At 42.6% G+C, this 17,712-nt stretch overlaps 2 protein-coding genes and 2 long non-coding RNA genes across 6 annotated transcripts; 3 read left to right on the top strand and 1 right to left on the bottom strand.

Moving 5' to 3' along the window:
• The first annotated feature begins 92 nt into the window (after positions 1–92).
• LOC100839853 (light-harvesting complex-like protein OHP1, chloroplastic) lies at positions 93–1,108 on the top strand. Its single transcript, XM_003576320.4, has 3 exons — positions 93–371; positions 590–712; positions 815–1,108. Exons 1-3 carry the CDS (start codon positions 231–233, stop codon positions 881–883), a joined length of 333 nt encoding a protein of 110 aa, XP_003576368.1. The 5' UTR covers positions 93–230; the 3' UTR covers positions 884–1,108.
• A 249-nt stretch (positions 1,109–1,357) lies between these two features.
• On the top strand, positions 1,358–9,545 carry LOC112272509. Of its 3 annotated transcripts, XR_002966431.1 has the most exons (5): positions 1,358–1,482; positions 1,561–1,640; positions 7,650–7,816; positions 7,893–7,985; positions 8,078–9,545. It is a non-coding gene; the product is annotated as an uncharacterized LOC112272509 (long non-coding RNA). The 3 variants fall into 3 exon arrangements; XR_002966429.1 differs by having other exon boundaries at positions 1,376–1,640; XR_002966430.1 differs by lacking the exons at positions 1,358–1,482; positions 1,561–1,640 and adding an exon at positions 1,656–3,529.
• LOC100834345 (serine/threonine-protein kinase D6PK) lies at positions 4,570–8,152 on the bottom strand. Its single transcript, XM_003576241.4, has 2 exons — positions 6,580–8,152; positions 4,570–5,727 (listed from the first exon to the last, which is right to left on the bottom strand). The coding sequence occupies exons 1-2, from the start codon at positions 8,115–8,117 to the stop codon at positions 4,896–4,898; spliced, it is 2,370 nt and encodes a 789-aa protein (XP_003576289.1). The 5' UTR covers positions 8,118–8,152; the 3' UTR covers positions 4,570–4,895.
• A 3,853-nt stretch (positions 9,546–13,398) lies between the features above and the next one.
• On the top strand, positions 13,399–14,523 carry LOC112268881. Its single transcript, XR_002960371.1, has 2 exons — positions 13,399–13,604; positions 14,108–14,523. It is a non-coding gene; the product is annotated as an uncharacterized LOC112268881 (long non-coding RNA).
• The last annotated feature ends 3,189 nt before the right edge of the window (positions 14,524–17,712 follow it).

Below are 17,712 nucleotides of genomic sequence, written 5' to 3'. Positions count from 1 at the left end.
AGGCCAAGTTGTGTGGCCAAGGTTTGTCGACATATACTGGAGAAACTGGAGGTGCAGATAGCAAGTTGCACCTTGTCTGGTGGCCACTGGCAAGCCTCTCGACATGGTTGGTGGACGTTCATCTGAGCTAAGAGGATAACAACAAGCAGCAAGAAGGAGCACAGACATACAAAAGCATAGAGAAATTCCTGCAAAACAAAAACATAGAGCAAGAGAAATCCTACCTAGCAATGGCAGTAGTCTCCACAGCGCACCAACCATTTCTCCAGGCAAATCAAGCCCCCAGCGGCAACAGACTCCAGAAGAACGCTGTCGCCTGCTCACCGAGAGCATCAACTCTCAGAGTCAGGGCAGCAAAGCTTCCTGCAGGAGTAAGTTGCAAGAATGGCTAACCATCTTTCTTGCTTCTTTATTTCTCCTTCATTCATGAGTACTACTCCCTCCGTCCCATATTAAGTGACTCAAATTTACCTAAATATGGATATATCTATAGCCAAAAAACATCTAGATACATGTAATATTTCGTCACTTAATTTGGGACGGAGGGAGTAGAATTCAGAGAAGATGTAAACTTTGGTGTTTCTGGTAGGTCCAAGTACCAAGGGTGCAGCCCAAGCTCAGCGAGCCGTTCCTGGGGTTCACCAATACTGCAGAGGTCTGGAACTCCAGAGCCTGTATGATGGGTCTTATTGGGACCTTCATCGTTGAGTTGGTAGGAAATTATCAATTGAAAAAAAAAGTGCTATTTATCTCGTAATTCACCTCCTGCATTGGGTGATGATGATGGTTGCATTTGGTGTGGCTTTGATTTCAGATTCTGAACAAAGGTGTTCTTGAGATAATTGGTTTTGAAGTGGGGAAAGGCCTTGATATCCCTCTCTAGTGGTTCTCCCTGACTGCCTCTGTGCTGTTGATGTTCAGAGATAAGAAAGTGCATGTGTGCACCGTTTTTTCACCAAAAACATGGCTGGATCCATCGGTGGCAATGCTATGTACTGAGTATATACATCATAAATTATTAACACTCCATCGTGCTTGCTATTTTGCTTTTTTTTTTCTCTCTCTCTCTTCTCTATGGCAATTAGCAAAAAGGTTTTCGTTTGCTCAACTGATGCTGATGAATTGTGTGATAGTTCAAACAGTTGCTACCTGAATCTGCCCTGCAATCAGAACGAACACTTGCATGATAACAGATTGCTCTTAAAGAAACATTGCGCACAGAGATGGTAGTCGATTCTATCCAGAAAATTGTTCTCCGTTGAGAAAAATGCCCCGAAAATTATGGATGTGACCTGTAACATGTTTTCAGGTCACATGTTTTCCTGGAAACAGGGTTTGCGCCTTAGTCGTGGATTAGCTGAAATCAAAGGTACGTATGTGTTTTGCATTCGATGATCATATCGAAATATTTTGCCAAAGGAGTATCGTCCAGGATAGACTGAATAGAAACAGGGAACAATTTGAGATCGACACTCATTGCCGGTAATCATCACACACGGATTTTGAGTTAGTTGTCTAGGCACCATTCAGATCGAAGGCAGCGTGATAAGACTACAAAAGTGGGTTGGGTACACAACCCACTTTTCTTTTGTAGACAAGTATCTACGCTCTTCTGCTGCGCCTTTCTTCCGGAGACTAAGGTGACTCTCTCCCATTCATAATAAGTTCAAACTTAGCACGGAGTACTATATATAATTTTTAGTACAAGATCTGAGACACTTATTACGAAATGGAGGGAGTACAACTTACGATATGCAAGTTGCGTTTGCTTATCAATCTAATGACTAGATTTGGATAGCGGACAAGTAGCAAGTCCGTTTCAATTGGGTTTCAGAATTCAGATGGCCAATGTTCATTGGTGTAGAGCCAACAGATCCTCGTGTCATACATCCCTCACGAACGACTTGGGAGTAGGTAAACTTATCTCCTCTCCCTCATCGCCGCCCAAGATGGCCGCTGGGCAAGCTCGCGTGGTTATCGATGGCGGCGGCGACCAGGCCTCCTCCGATCCGGGTGGTTCTCGTGGCCGTTGGGGGTTAGGCAGACGGGCCTCCCCGACGATGGTGTAGCCATAGCGGGCGGCAACTGGCCCAACAATGGGCTGGGTTAGGTTAAGCTGGCCCAAGGCGAGGTGACATGAAGTCTGCAACATCTAGCGGCTGGATGATATGCAACCGCATCTGAGGCTACATGCTTCGGTCCAAAAAAAATAAATCTGAAGCTACCTGTTCCAAAGACCGCCGAAAAAGAGTAAGCTATACCAAGTCTAGAGTGAATCGTACTCTGATCCTCGAGTTAGTAGGTACTCTCGCCTTTTCGATCCAGTCTATTCTCGGGTTTTATAACCAAATCTCGTTTTAGGACCGGGATTGCTGCCATGGCACTTTAATATGCTTACTAAGCTGGCTCACATGTAATTCCTGTCTTACGGCATTTTCAAGGGTACATGTCAAAACCTCATCATTCGTCTGTTTTTATCCGCGGGCGAAAAATAGTGAACCAACAAGACGTGTCAAATTCGTATTTGTTCATCTGTCCGCGGATATGCCAAACCCATGTCAAATTCGTCATTGATGATTTGGCAAGTCTGAACACCGTCCTCAGACATTCTATGTCACCCAATGAGTCAAAAAAAAAAAAATTGACACATGTCAAATGAACGAGTGGCATGTCCACATGTATCTTTTGGGGAAAGTGGTGGATGTCCACATGTCCGAATTATTCTAACACGTGTCAAATAGATGGATGGCATGCACATTTGACGTGTTAGATGCACTTAGACCTCTTCCATCCTCTTCTCGATCTCTCTCATTTATCTTCTTCCTTAATCTCTCAATCGCCAAATCGATTTGGTGTTCTTTTTATACGCACATAAGCAATCCCGGTCTCCCAAACAAGATTTGGATCCTACAGGTCAAGGTTAAACGAGATTAAGAAGATTAGGGTACTAACTTGAAAGATTAGAAATATAAAATTCATCGAAAACATCGTCTAGAAATTCAAGGTTGAAAATGGATATTACTCGAAAAATGGTAAAGCGGGTTTTGCTCGTCATAATATATTCTGTAAAGGTCAACTCAGTTCGGTTATTGTGCCGGTCATTTGTCATCGTTGCTCGCGCGGCGGTCACAACTCACAACACAACTCAAGGGAAACTTGCAAGTCCCCCCCGGAATCCACCCTCCTCGATGAAGATCCAACGGTGCACGCTTATCAGCCCCATCTTCTAGAAAGAAAGGTCACCTTTACTTAAACACACTCGAAAGTGGTAGCGGCCGATGGGACTAATCATTGCAAGAACATGGATGATTGATCCCCACAAGACTTGTACTTGACCGCACTCTTAAAGAATCTTCAAAGCAGAGTGGATACTTGATAGTTTCCCTGAACTGCCTAGTCATCCCATTTCATCCATTGGATGCTGCAGAGTGACCTGCGCTGTGATATACTAGGAAAATAGCTGAACCTTCTCAAGGCTTTCATGGCCATCACTGCTTTCTGCGGACATCTCCATGCCTAAGGCAAAAAGGTAAGTGAGGCTTTGCAACTTCCAGATCTGCCTTCAAGTTGAGTTGGTCACTTGTACGAAAGGGTCCGATTAGGGTGTAATTAATACTAGGTTGCTTTTCTCCCACTAGATGAGCCATATTCAATAAAAAAACAGAGCTAAAACTAGAGTACTATCATTCGTAAAAAGAATTTCTTTCGAAAAGAGTGATCCTGCCGGACTACCTGTAAGTGAGACTGAGACGGGGCAAATTATCAAAGTCAAACTAAAGTGGAGGCAAATCATCAAATCTCCCCGTCTGATATGGACCATATGGTGTAGGGAACCTAGAAATAAACATATAATGCAGTTAGCGTTTCGGTTACCGTGTGGTTAGGTTAGGTTAGGTGTTTACCCTAATCATAATCATGGGCATTGTCGGTCATATCTCGCCAATGATAGCTTCCTTCCATAGCCAAAGGCAAATAAAGCGTCCTTGTCTTCCGACAGTTGATGACGGTTAGTTGCGGTGTAACCCTCAGAGAGGATGAGAGGAGCGAGCCGAGTTCACTTCAATCTTCAGAACCACATGCTCCCAGCTCTGCTTGAAATGCCATACGTCTGCACAATTCAGGAATTAATTGAAAATTCCTGTGCCCAACACCCTCCCACCTTGTTCACATCTGGAAGTTCATGGATCCAACACTGCATGTGGTTGGCGTGCAAGCATCTGATGAATGATGATAGGGTCCATACGGCAGATGATGCCCTGGATGATGGGATCCTAGGGAGGAACCAGACAAAGATACACTGCAGGGAGTACCAATAATTTGATTCTTCTGTGGCCATTTCTTGAGGTTTCTCTCGATTGAAAAACAAAATCAGTTATTTCCGTCAAAAAAAAATCAGTTTCCTGTGCAAAGAAACCTTTCTTCTGAAAGGAAGCATCCACAGATGGCTTGGTGTTTTCTCTGGAAAAAGAAATCTTTTGTGGAAATCAAAGCATTGCACAGTTTTCAACACTTGTTTTGTTAACTCCATCTTGCAGATCAAACTGAAGTGCTTTCATGCTTCCTTTCACCTTTGAGAAGAAACGTAAACTTTTTCCTTCTTTGCAGTAAGAAATAGCAAGGCAGCAAATCTTACATGCTTCAGCAGTATTTGACTGCACAATAGGAGCAGGTCTAACTAAATCTACTGGAGCCTCCAAGAGAAGAAACCATCATGCGACAATAATGATGTCATGGGCTTTGATCATTCCTTTTAATTGCGACACCTATTAACAGGAACATATATAGTAGTAACTGAACATACAAGGATCTACATGTACACCCCCAGCCTTTGGCTACTCAAAAGAAAAATTGTAGGCTCTATCGGCGAAATAGTGATGAAGTGTACCAAGACCTTGCTAAAAGACTTCAAATTCCAACTCCTCGGTACTCCTGAAATCGAGGCATTTGCCTTCTTTCTTCTTCTTCACTGTCGCAAGAGTCACTACATCACAAGGCCGTGTTTCTGGTGGGGCAGCAGATCGTATCAATGCCCAATTCAAGCCTTCAAAGAATGGATGTTGCTTGATCTCAGCTGCTCCTCTCAACGTTCCCAGTCTATTCTCTGGCTCCTTGACTAGCAAACCTCTGATGAGATCCTTGGCGTTGCTGCTGACCACTGGATTGTCTGGGAACCGGAGATTCTGGGAAACAACGTTTGCCAACGTTTCGTCATTCCCAGGACCTCTGAAGGGTGTCTTCCCATACAAAAGTTCGTAAAGGAAGACCCCAAAGGTCCACCAGTCAACAGCACTCCCATGACCATCCCCTTTGATGATCTCTGGCGCGAGATACTCGTGTGTGCCAACAAAGGAATTGGAGCGTGCTTCTGTAGGTTCCACAACAAGTTGAGGCAGCCTCTTCAGAGAAGATTTAGGTTTCCGAGACTTTGGATTCGAGGGACGTGGCCGGAAACAAGACGTTTGGGCACAAGAGGGCTGTAGGCATGAAGAATTTATGCAGTAGCTCTCTGCACAAGGTCCTGCAAGCTTCTTTGGTTGTTGATTTACTGCAACAGAGGATGACCGCAGGAGCACAGCGTTAACAGAGCACCTTAGCGAGAGATCAAAGTCTGATAGCATGATGTGACCGTCATCGCGGACTAAGATATTCTCTGGCTTAAGATCACGATATATGACTCCCAGCATGTGAAGGTATTCCAGTGCAAGGAGAACTTCTGCAACATAAAACCTGCAAATCAAATATTTAATTAGGGCAGGTAAGAGCAACAGACCAGATGGCGACTACACAAATTCAAAATAGAAATACAAGAACATAAAAAAAAATAGAATGGCATTGCTAAATGCTCATCTGTGAAGTGGCATACCAAAAGATAGAAAACACGCACAATGACAAAATGATAATAGGTCAGTCTTTTTAGAAAGTAATGTCATATGGCTAGCTAACGCTAAGTAACAGATTTAGTATATGCCCATGAGTAGCTAACACGTAGTAGGATCTAGCATGCAATAGATCCGTAGACACTAGACAGAATCAAAGCCAGTCACATAAGAGTACGAAGGACAGCTAACTAGAAAATGATGTAATTATAGTTAACACTGAAGTGCAAATTGCGTTAGTGTCGTTTGTTTGCTGATGATATGCAGAAGATTTCATTCAAGACTATTCAGATATATGGAAACAAAGAGGACCTTCATTGTCTCATGGTGAACAGACGGAGGACTTGGTTATGATTCCACACAGATCCAAATTTAGCTATTTGTGCAGAAAAAGAACATGAAGATGCGTTTACGCTCAAACTCCAAAGAGACCTAAATGGTTGTGCTTGTAGATTTTAGCATGTATAGTTTCTAGCAAACAAGAAATTTGGAACATCAAGAGCTGCTTCTGTAGACCTAGCTAACGTAAGGTAGTGTAATCACTAGACAACTTCAAGTTAGCACATTGATTAATAAGAGCAAGAAAAGAAATACACAAATGATGGACACTTGTGGAGTAGTGAGTGTTGATATGTCAGAAGTTCTTCCACAGTAATAATAAGTGTTCACATGTCTAAAGTTCCAAGTACAACATGAAATTTACCTGGCAGATGGCTCCGGAAAGCTTCTCCCAGGTTGTCTTTGACGAAGAACATGCAAATCACCACCTGGACAGTACTCCATGACCAAGCATGAAAGATTGTCCGTGGTAAAATGGGCATAAAGTGTAGGAAGAAATGGATGATCCAGCATTTCCAGTATCTCTCTTTCAGCCTGTGCCCGCAGCATCTTCTTTCTACTAATCAGATACTCAATATCCATAACCTTCAAGGCAAACAAGCAGTCTGAATCAACCAACTCAGCGAGATATACAGTTCCAATGTCCCCACATCCAAGTCTCTTTAGAAGCTTGAAGTTGTCGAGTCCTAAGGATCCCTGTTGCAATGCCAGCTGGCGAATGGTTATCCAACGGATATCCTTCGCCATGTGGGGCCTGTTGGTATAGCCACATAATCCAAATTGGCTCTCATCGCTGATACTAGTGCTACATCCATACTCACTAATGCTGCTCTTTGAATTCTGAGAACACTCACCCTTTTCCTGTGTTCTTAACCATTCAGATGATCTCTCATCAGATATTTCTGGCTCTGTATTCGTCTTCTGTTCTTCCGCACAGCTGGTGGGGTTTGTAATACTGGATGCTGAAGAGCAACTCGTTGATGCAAGGGAAATGGACTCCTTTGAAGAGCAGAATTTAGTACTATTGGAGGAATTACCCAGTGAAGATTGTTCTTCTTTCATTTTACTCTTACTGTTCGTCTTGCACCGAAATACTGGCTTCACGAGCCGGGATGTTGTGATGGGTTTGCTCAGTATAGTGAGTCTGGGAGAGCTATCATCAGTGGCTGCAGAAACGTTTTCACCCAATTTTCCATTTTCCACAAAGGAGCTCTCGCTGTCTATAGGATCACCACCCATGACATCTTGGATCCTGATCTTCCGTATATCAGCTGAGGTAGAAGATGCAGAATGCAGGGAGGTGACTGCACTTCCATCAGCTGTCTCAAAATCACAGTCTTCACTGAAGTCACTTGTTCCTCTAGATGAATTCTTACTAATCTTTTGCGGAGTGATTGATATTTCAATCAAGTTTGTCTTGTCGTCATCATGCAGAGGGCTTTCATCACTGCTCTGGACTATCAAGGAGGCATAGAGCCTGTGGATAGTCCCTGCTTCAGATGAACTAGATGACCCAGGCGACATCGACAACCTCTTCATGGCAGCCATTTCTGATGCCTGGGAAATGCAAAGCCTTCTCAGCGCCTGCTTCATATTAACAGGTTTGGAGCATATCCCGATCCCTGTATTTTGAGATGACCCTGACCTAGACGTTTTCTTTTGAGCATTCTTCAACAGAGTATCTGCACCAGCCTGGCCAGGACTAAGTGCTCGGCGGTATGTCCTGCTATCGATTGCCTTAAGGAGCTGGTCGAGCTCATCTTCCACGGGGTAACCACGGCACTTTCCATCTTTCTCCTCGGGTTTCACTTTAATATGCAGCAAGCTGGAGCCACTAACAGGTGCATTATCCAATTCTTCAGTGGACTCGACTATCTCGGAGCAGCAACCAGATGACCCCATCACCCTCCTAATAGACAAATTCAAGACAGACTGACAGTTGGCAACTTATCTAGCCCACCGTCTGCAGAGCCATCCAAGGCAGGCAGTTCATACTACTGCATTTGTGCCTTTTCACCGAGACGTCAACCAAGATGGAAAGACTCGGCAGCTAGGAGACTCAGCCAAAGAAACAACTTTTGTTTTCTTCAAAAAAAAGAAAAAAAAAGTTGAGCTCGCGACCAACCTGCAAAGATGATGAGATCCAGAGTTAGTGATCGAGACATGGCAATAGCTGCATCTGCCAAAAACTGCTGATAAATTCTTAAAAAAGGGAAGAAATCTGAAGGCAACCGATAAGCAAGAGTCCAAGAAGAAAGGTACAAAAGCAACCACACCAACGGAGATGTTCCTATCACAACTCACAACCGGGAAGCAGATGCAGGTGAATCAGGAACTCGGGAAGCCAAAATTTTGGGGGAAGAGGGCCAGATTCCCAGCAAGAACCCATTTTCACTCCCCCAATCCAAGTCAATTCTCGCGGCAGACGACAGCAAGCAGCAACCCAGAAGAAGGAGAAAGATCGCTAACGAAGGCAGCTAAATCTAGGAAAAAATTCGAGAGGGAGAGAGAAGTAAAGGTTAAAAAAACTAAAAGCTTTTGAGTTCCAGCAGCACACAAAGCTTGGCTCCCAGATCCGGCGCCGGCGGCGCTCCTGCGAGGCTACATTCCGCGGGAGCCTCCCCAAGCTCCACAGCAACAGCAAATTTCGCGAGCAAACCAACCACAACGGCGGGTAACCCAACAAAAACGGGATTTGGGATCAGAGAAGTCGCTCCAGAGCGCAGCCGACGAAGCTTACCAGGCAAAAAAATGGCCGCCCGGATCTCCAAACGGCGTCTAGGAGCAGCTCGCGTTCCCTGGGCTCTGGGCAGTAGAGCTCGGCGCTGAGCTGAGCTGCTAATCTCGGGAATGGCGGCTTCGGGGGGAAGGTGGAGAGAGAGAGGGGGGGGCTCGGAGGAGAGAGAGGAGAAGGGGAGGGAGCCGGAGGGGTGTGCGCCCCACGAAGACGAATCGGCCTAAAACTAAAGTGAGCAGAGCAAGGGATTTCCCGGATCGTCCCTGCAGCGAGCAACACGGAAGAGGGGGGCAGACGTCCGTGTTCCGGTTGGCACGTTCTGGGGCCGTCAGATCGTGTCACGGACGGCTGGATTCGCTCTGTGAGGAGAGGGTCCGGCCATGTGGTAGGAGATCTCATTCTGGCCGTGTGATTGTGTGAAGCGCCGTATTTGGTTGGGATCAACGTGCTGGTGAGTAATCTCGGAGTGCAGTAGTACTGCTCCGAGTTATGAGAAACACAGGACATATGTTTCCCTCTTTATAAAATCTCTTTTGACATAAATGAGATTTCAAAGTTTTACTGACTAGTTCATCGGAGACACTTTTGATCAAGCTGTGATATTTTTTAAAAACATTGATTATATTTTTTTAAAGGAAGGAATTCCTCAGCGCTATGCATAGACCTACCAAACTTTATACTTCCTCCGTCCCGAATTAACTGGCATGGATTTGCATAAATCCACATCAATTAATTCAAGATGGAAAAATTAATATTGAACTCTCAAACAACGTGCAAATCTCAGAGATTAGAACTCGAAATGATATTAAGGTAGAGAAGATCGCACTCTTCCTTATTGGCTCCATTGGTATATATTAGATTATATGGATCACCCTGAGATTTTTACATTAGTCCATATGCCTATATAATTTTGCTGAAAAATTACAAAAATATAGACCACATCCAAGTCTAGGTGTCTAGATTGCTATCTTCTTGGGTATGAGTCATGTTTGTTTATTTGTATAGCGTATATTGGTTGATCCTGGTCGCACCATTTTAGACTTGATTACTCGAACACAACCATTTCGTTTGGTGTCCCCAAATCTTAGCGAGCAAAGAGCTCTGTGGCATGACACAAGGCGGTCAATGGCGCGCGGAGGCAGGGATTTCGGCGTATATTAGGATAGGTATATATGTGATATATTTTTGTCAATTGGACGACCCTAACTCAAAATACTGGCTACGCCACTGATTGGCTCGCTACCACGGCTCCGCACTAGATGACAAACGCTGGTGGAGCTACCACCCCGGGCGGTTGGCCGGGCTCGGCAAAAAAAATTATGCTTAGTGTAGTTATTTGAAAGCCTAATAGATGTTTTTCTTAAGCCAGATGCTGATTTATAAAGGTTTTGCCTGTGTTGCCGAAGCCGTCGGCAGGGCGGCAACAACCGTGACAACAACGCCTGCAAGAACAACATTCAACACCGATTATATTATAGATGCACATACACCACACATGTATGCACTCTCACAAGACCAGAGTCGTGGAGCTTTGAGATTGACGAAGTCGCGATAGCATAACGATTCTCGTTACACCAATATGTTTACTCCTTTTTAAAGGTTTCAGTTCGTGATAACAATGTGCCATTTTTAAACAACGTCATCTGTTGATTTGGCACATACCAGCGAGAGAAGAACATTGATAAATCATCTGATCCAAGACAATAATTATATGAATTTTTTTAACATATAGTACTCTCTTATTTTTACTATACATGCAGCCTTGCACCATTCTCTTAAAAAAATGTGTTTTGTTAAATGCAATCGTGAGAAAAAAAAAAGGTGGCAACCATTCACAATTTGGAACTGCATGGGCAAAACGCAGATCCTGGCCAGTACGTCTGATTTTTTGTTTGCCTGTCAAGTGAAAGAGATCCGACCATCTAGACGGCGACAGGAATCAACGTCGCCAAGAAAACACAGCTAAAGTGCCCAGGGTCGCCTTCCTTGCACCAATTATCAAACATGTACGGGAAAATGTCCAATCTTACACCTAAATTTCGTTAGAAATGAGTTATTGCTAAGCACGAGGAGTTACTTCCAATTGTATGTTTATACAAAAACAATGAAGTTACTTACTAGATTTTCCAATGGAGTACGCATGAGGCAAAAGATCTGCACGAAATGCTAGATTTTCGTAGACTTTAGGCCGCTACTTATAAATGTGGCAAAGAAGAAGTTGGGGTGAAGAATTTGCTCATCTCACGAGAAAGGAGGGCACGTTTACATGCGCCGAAAGTGACGCAAATAAATGTTATTTTGTGTGGCTGGATACTGCCAATGTAAATGCGCGGAGGAGAAAAAGGAAGATTGGGTAGAGCCGTGGAGGGTAGTAGGAGCTAGCAGTAAAGAAAGTGGCTTGTGGACTTGGAACCTGTAAGTTGTGAGAAGATATCTTAAAAATTAATTTTGCTTTTACCCACATCTAGCAAACTTTATGCCACCTTTTACACTATTTAGTGATTTTTTTTCCAAACTACCCTATTAAGAGACTAATTTGGACAGACTTTTATCCCATTTAAGGAATTGACCCCACTCCTGCCAAGGTGGTCCCACATGTCGTGCCGAGTGATCACGCAAGGGGGATTTGGGCGAACTGAGTGAGGCGAGTTGAGCAGCTGGTAGGAAACGATTTGTGCGAGCCATCTCGCCTTCCAAGTTATGCAAGAATCGCCTCTTTGGCCCTACTACCACCGCCACTTCCGCGCCTCTTGGTCGCCATTGCTAGCACTGTACTGTGAAAATCCATTACCCCAACACGTGCGCTAAGTGAGAGAGCGCTTTGGGTGTGGCTCAACACAGGAATAGGTGCGTCTTAACTCGGTCGGACGTGTTGTTTTTTCCACTCATTCTCTCTGTGTGTTACTAGAAAAGTTACATGTCCATGTGACCAACAAAATATCCGGTGAAACACATCACATTAGAACTTTGGATAAACTAAGTTTGAAGGCCTTAGAATATTAATTTTTTTAAATGGTGTTGGGGCGGTGTGATTTTTTGCAAAAATTAAAAATTTCTACAAACTCTGTATGTATGGACATAAAAAGACAATAACATTAACATTTTTCATAACCGGTGAATTAATTAATTACGGAATTAGTGGTTTTGATGATATACCAAAAAAAATGACCTCCTAATGAAGATTCTATCTCTTTGAAGTTGGGGCGTCCTTGATTGGAGTGATTGCAAAAAAAAATGCACGGATAGCAAAAAACATAAAAATTCTGATGTCGTGTCATGACAAATCAGGAAAATGGAGTTGTTTGGTTGCACATAGGAACTCCCTTAAGGATTTGGTCCTTGTCATAGTTGTCATAGGAACTGTCGATGATATGTCTAGGGGCATGCCTCTCGTCGATCTTGTGAAGATATAGTTATGCGACCAATATAGGGTGTTGAGGGCGAGAGGACTCTAGGTATGATGACTCCAAATATGATTTTTGTTCTATTCGAAAACCCGCTCTGGCCTGGGTGCGACGGAGGAAGAAGAGTGCGTGCGTGCGTGCGTGTGCGCCGTATTAGCCAAAATTCTAACAAATTATACTTCAAAATTTCATGCAAAATGATGCATAAGAAAAAAAAAACGTGGTTCCGAATCATGCAAATTAAAATTAGTTCTATAGAAAAAAAAATCTAAGGAATATAATCTTCCAATGTTTTTACGAATTTTATCTGAACCAAAGAGCCAAAGAGGCCCATTTTATTTTTCTAGCTGAACTTTGATTGCCTAATTAGTTTTCTTTGTAAATCTCAGTCATAAAACATACTTGCGGGCTTCTCCTGCGTGGACCAAATTCAGTCGTTCCATCGTGATTCGGTGGCGAAGAATTTGCTTACCTCACGAGTGGAGAACCGGAGATAAATATTGCTAGCATGGGTAGGTAGGCAGAGGTAAGCTGATGTGTCTGTGTTCTGTTTAATAAATGGAGGGTACTACGACAACAACTCTTCCTAGATTCGCAACAAAAGAAACCGCGCAACCATATGAAAATGAAAAACGAATCTTAGTCGGTGACGGCGGTGACTAATTGCATTTGGTGGGTTCGTTAGCAACGCCACTGCCTCTGTGTGTGGGGGATGTGTTTACTTGTAGCCTAATTCAAAATGATACTACCTCCGTGTCTAAATACTTGTCGCTGTTTTAATATCATTTTAAATTTAGAAACCGACGATTAATTATGCCTTTGAAATTCGAGCAAAATTTGGTTGGGTGTTGGACGGTTTTGCCTTCTGTTGGAGAATACAATACAAACTTCTAGAGTGTTCTCAATATTACAAGAAAGAAGACATTACTATGGAATACTCTAGAATATAAAATAAATAAAGAGGGAACCTTCTAGTGTTTAGATATGCATGAAGAATTATGTAGAAGCTTTGGAATACTCTAGAATAGGAGTTTCAAATAAATAAATAGGAAACCTTCTAGTACCTAGATATTTATGTAGAAGTGTGTGGAAGGCTTTAGATATTTTGTATCAATGGCTAAGATTTTGACACATGTCAAAGATCCAATGGCCATGTAGTCTTATAAATAAAGGCCCTTGCCTCACAGCTTGTGTAGTAGAGAATAAGGAAGTGAAAAAGGTGGAGAACAAGGTGTGAGCAAGTGTAAGGTGTGTATGCTCTCTCTTGTACTAATATTCCTAAAGCAATATAGTACTACTTTGTTCATATAAGTCTTCCGGTTAGGCATTGTTATTTTTAAGTACTTAGTGCATATAAGTTGTGATTTAACGTGAGCGGATTCGTTCAGAATCACAACGGTCTTGTTTCAACGTGAGTGGCATAGCCGTCCCGATTCAAGACTTGCTTTAACGTGAGTGGCTCTGCCGCCCGGAAGCTTGCACTAAGTAAGTAGAAATAAAAAGGGACTAATCAATTACACCAAAGTAGTTGGTACAGGTGAATAGGCCCTCTCGTAGTGTGTTAGGTCCACCTCGAAATCTCTACACCTTCCAATGATTACAATCAAATGGGTTAGCTGGCCTTTGTTCTTTGGATTTGTTTCTTTGTTGGTTGACGCAGTAGTTAAACTTGAGCTTGAGCACAATATAATTGATGAGGAAACACGGTTGATTTGTTGTTTGCTAATTAAGCGAGCTTGATTGATACGTAGGCACCACATTTTTGGACAAAAATGACTTAATCGGGAGCGACGAAGAGGCGTCACAGGAGGGGGTCATTTGTCTCGTTTTGGTGCTTGAGCGTGCCGAGTATAATAACCTACAACTTGCAAGCAAGGATTATTCATTCTCGGTGCTAGCTAGCTCAGCTCTACCGAGTTTCTTGTTTGCTGGTAAACTTAATTAATTGGACCCGAGAGGATTATGTTGAAGTAGTGAATATTATCGGCAGCATTTTCACATTGCCATTTGGAACACATGGCTGAGTCCCTAGGGTTCAGAAAGATTTCAAGAGAAAATTCTATAGCATTATTAGATCCGCGGAAGAGCCAAACAACTTTTGAAAATGTCCCCTGTCTTGCATCCTTGTAGAGTTGCAATATCAATATCGATCTACGGTTCGTGTTTTCATGTTTGGTTTACGTCTCCTTTTCTATACCCCTCTGTTTCTAAATAGTTGTAGATTTAGGTTTGTCCTAAGTCAAGCGTAGAGAAATTTGACTACATTTATGTATGGGTCTGATTGCTGTGCAATCACCAAACTAATGCAATCGTGCAATCAAATTAACGATAGCCCTCCGATCTGCTTCCTGTGGTTAGATTCACGTGCGGAGCTTCCACCTTCACTTAATCCCATCCGTATATCAATACTTACAATGCCAAATAAATACATTATGAATGTATACTTGTGACAAAGTAAAAATAAAGTTCAAATATTTAACCGGATAGTAATTTTCTTCTAAATTCCTACGGATAGTAAAAAGAAAATAATCATAAAATTCCTAGGGATAGTGAAAAGAAAAATAATCATATTTCACGATACAATATGTTTGTCTTTAAGACAAAGTTAAAACATTTGAGGCCTGCTTCGGTACACCCCTCGTCAAACTTAAATGTATATTATAGACTTTTTATGTTGGTATGGAAATTAAACAAAAATATCAGACTTTTATCATCTCCCACCAGCGCTGCCCTCGCCGCACTGCCAACTCCCTCCTCGCAGCGGCGTCTCTGCCTCTCTCCTGCAATGTGCCAACGCTGCCCTGGGAAAAGCCAAAAAAATCCGAGCTGCATGGAAACCAACAACAGCGACCATAGACTGCGACCTCACCATTCCGTGCCTCAGGAAGGTGAAGCGGCATGGGGAACGGGCCCCTAACGGGAACCACTCACCAATTGGAGAGCATCAACAGCTCGATTGGCGTTGGCGTTTCGAATCCCGCTTGACGAAGCTTGAAATAAGTGAGATTAGAGATTCAATTGATGGGGAAAATTAGAAAAATATTAGGATAGAAGGGGTACCAAGGGAGGCGAGGTGAGGAGCGGCGCCATGGCCATCGAGAGCAGGCAGAGAACAGGCGCTGAAGAGGGAGAGAGAGCTAGGAATGAGGAAGAGAAATATGCTTATAAATTTTAAATTGGCCATCTTATTTTTCTTACCGAAGGATATCATGCAGTCCGAGTCGCTTTTGTGTTTGAATTTGGGGGAGGGTGTGTGCAGGAGGAGCAGAAGTGAAAACGTTTTACATTTAGCAATAGAGAGATAGTACTAAACTGCATCTTCTACGTGTCCATTTACGTAGTAAACTGCATCGTGGGGTATATATATAAGCTGAACTTGGTATAGAGCCATAAATTATATCATCTGATGCGCATGGCAATAATTCTTCCACGCAGCCCTTGAGGCGCAAGCAAACAAGGGGACATGCCATGCTACGCCATATGCATGGCCGCAGAGCAGAGAAGCGCACGCAGGTGCTCGTTGGTTCGGTGCATTGCATCATTGCCCCTCGCGCATCGGTAGCAAATTTTTTTATAGAGCGCCAGTCTTGTCGCCTTGCAAGCAATTTTTCACTAGGTTGAGCAATATTTGCAGCAAAACTAGACGTGAGCTAATCAAAACAGCTGCTACAGTTGTCGTTGGAAAATTAATCCATTGTTGCCATAACAATCAACTTCTGTAATAGACGTCACTCGGTGTAGATACACATATGACAGTCTCTCATCACCTCAACTGACAATGTAACGTCAATAATTATGAAGTTCCTAAAAACAAGAGTAAATTTCAAGAAACCACGTTCTTGGGGCAGACTTCTCATAGAGCCACACTTTTTGGTAATTTGTTCGCAAAACCAAATTTCTTCGGGCTGATTGTCTCAACTTACCCAAAACTGATGTTTAAGCCATTTTAAGAGTTATCCTTACATGTGGGGCCTGTTGTAAGTATTTTTTTTATCATAGAAACAAACCATACGGACGGAAAAAAGAGTTGAAAGTTTGTCCGGGTTAACGGGTCGGGTCAGGTTTGCGTCCGACGTGGCAACTTACAGCGGGCCCCACATGTAAGAAAAACTGTTAAAACGGTTTAAACATCAGTTTTGGGTAAGTTGAGAGGATTAGCCTCAAGATGTGTGGTTTTGCGATTAAATTAAAAAAAAGTGTGGTTCTGTGAGAAACCTGCCCCAAGAACTGTGGTTTTTTGAAATTTACTCTAAAAACAACTTCACTTTTGATCACATATTCCGTCGTTTGTTTGCTCTAGAAATACACTACATCAAAAGTTCAAGAAAGCTAATCTTCGGGGAGAAAAATTGCTCTTCTGTGATCTCCACATTAATTACCCATGACACATTTATGGATGAAGATGATAAGGAATTCAACTGCAAAACTGATACTTAGCCAAAATTAGGATCTACTCATGGATTCTGACATGTCGTGAAGTTTGCATCTCAATTTTAGGGCACAACCTTATTTTTTGTTCGGCCAATGTATGCCTGGGGTGTCGTTATGTCGGCTTTAATCAATTTTTTTATGGCATCTTAATATTAACCGTGTAGGAATATATTGGTATATGTCCACTAGACCTGTTATTATGAGATGTTGAGATCTAATAATTATCATGGTTGTCTCTGTCTTCAGTGCTCTATGATCTGTGGATGATTTAAATTCTTGTTGAGCCGTGTTTGCTGTATACCCTTATTATACTATCTATAGATATGTCATGCGCATAATTTACTTAATGGATTAATTTGTTGAAAAACCTATTGGGCGAAAAAGCTAAGCATGGTGTGTGCATGCTCCATTTTACAGTAGGACTAGAATTGGTGTGCAGGTTCATTGTCAAGTAGTAGCATCTAGGATTGTGTTGAGTGTGAGTCATGTTCTATTGTCCTGCCCAACTGTCCCTTGTTCGAATGTTTGGTTGTTGAGGGAGCAGAAAATTAAGACATTCGCCATCTAATTGCTTATTTCTGAATATTTTAAATGCTTGCTGCTTCTGCGAAATCTTCCAGGCTGAGATGAATTTATGTTTTGCTATGTTTGCGCTGTTTAGATATAGTAACATTACATGTTTGCATTGCTATTACCAGGTGCACAAGCAATGCATTGTTTCTATATGATATGTTATTCTTTAGGCAGTGTATATATAGGTTTTTATACAAATCTGTGGCCATGTGGGTGAATAACTATGTTCGAATTCTGCACCTTACAAATTTAGGGGGCTACTGGCACCGGAGTATATAAGCCTCACAAATCACAAGGCTCATCTGTTGTGAACTCATTACACAAAGGTTCTACAGGATTATTGATCGGACCG

This window comes from Brachypodium distachyon, chromosome 4, assembly GCF_000005505.3.
Source record: "Brachypodium distachyon strain Bd21 chromosome 4, Brachypodium_distachyon_v3.0, whole genome shotgun sequence".
Lineage (NCBI taxonomy): Eukaryota > Viridiplantae > Streptophyta > Magnoliopsida > Poales > Poaceae > Brachypodium > Brachypodium distachyon.
Note: the sequence above shows the minus strand (reverse complement) of the source record. Positions and strands in the feature narration are given on the sequence as shown.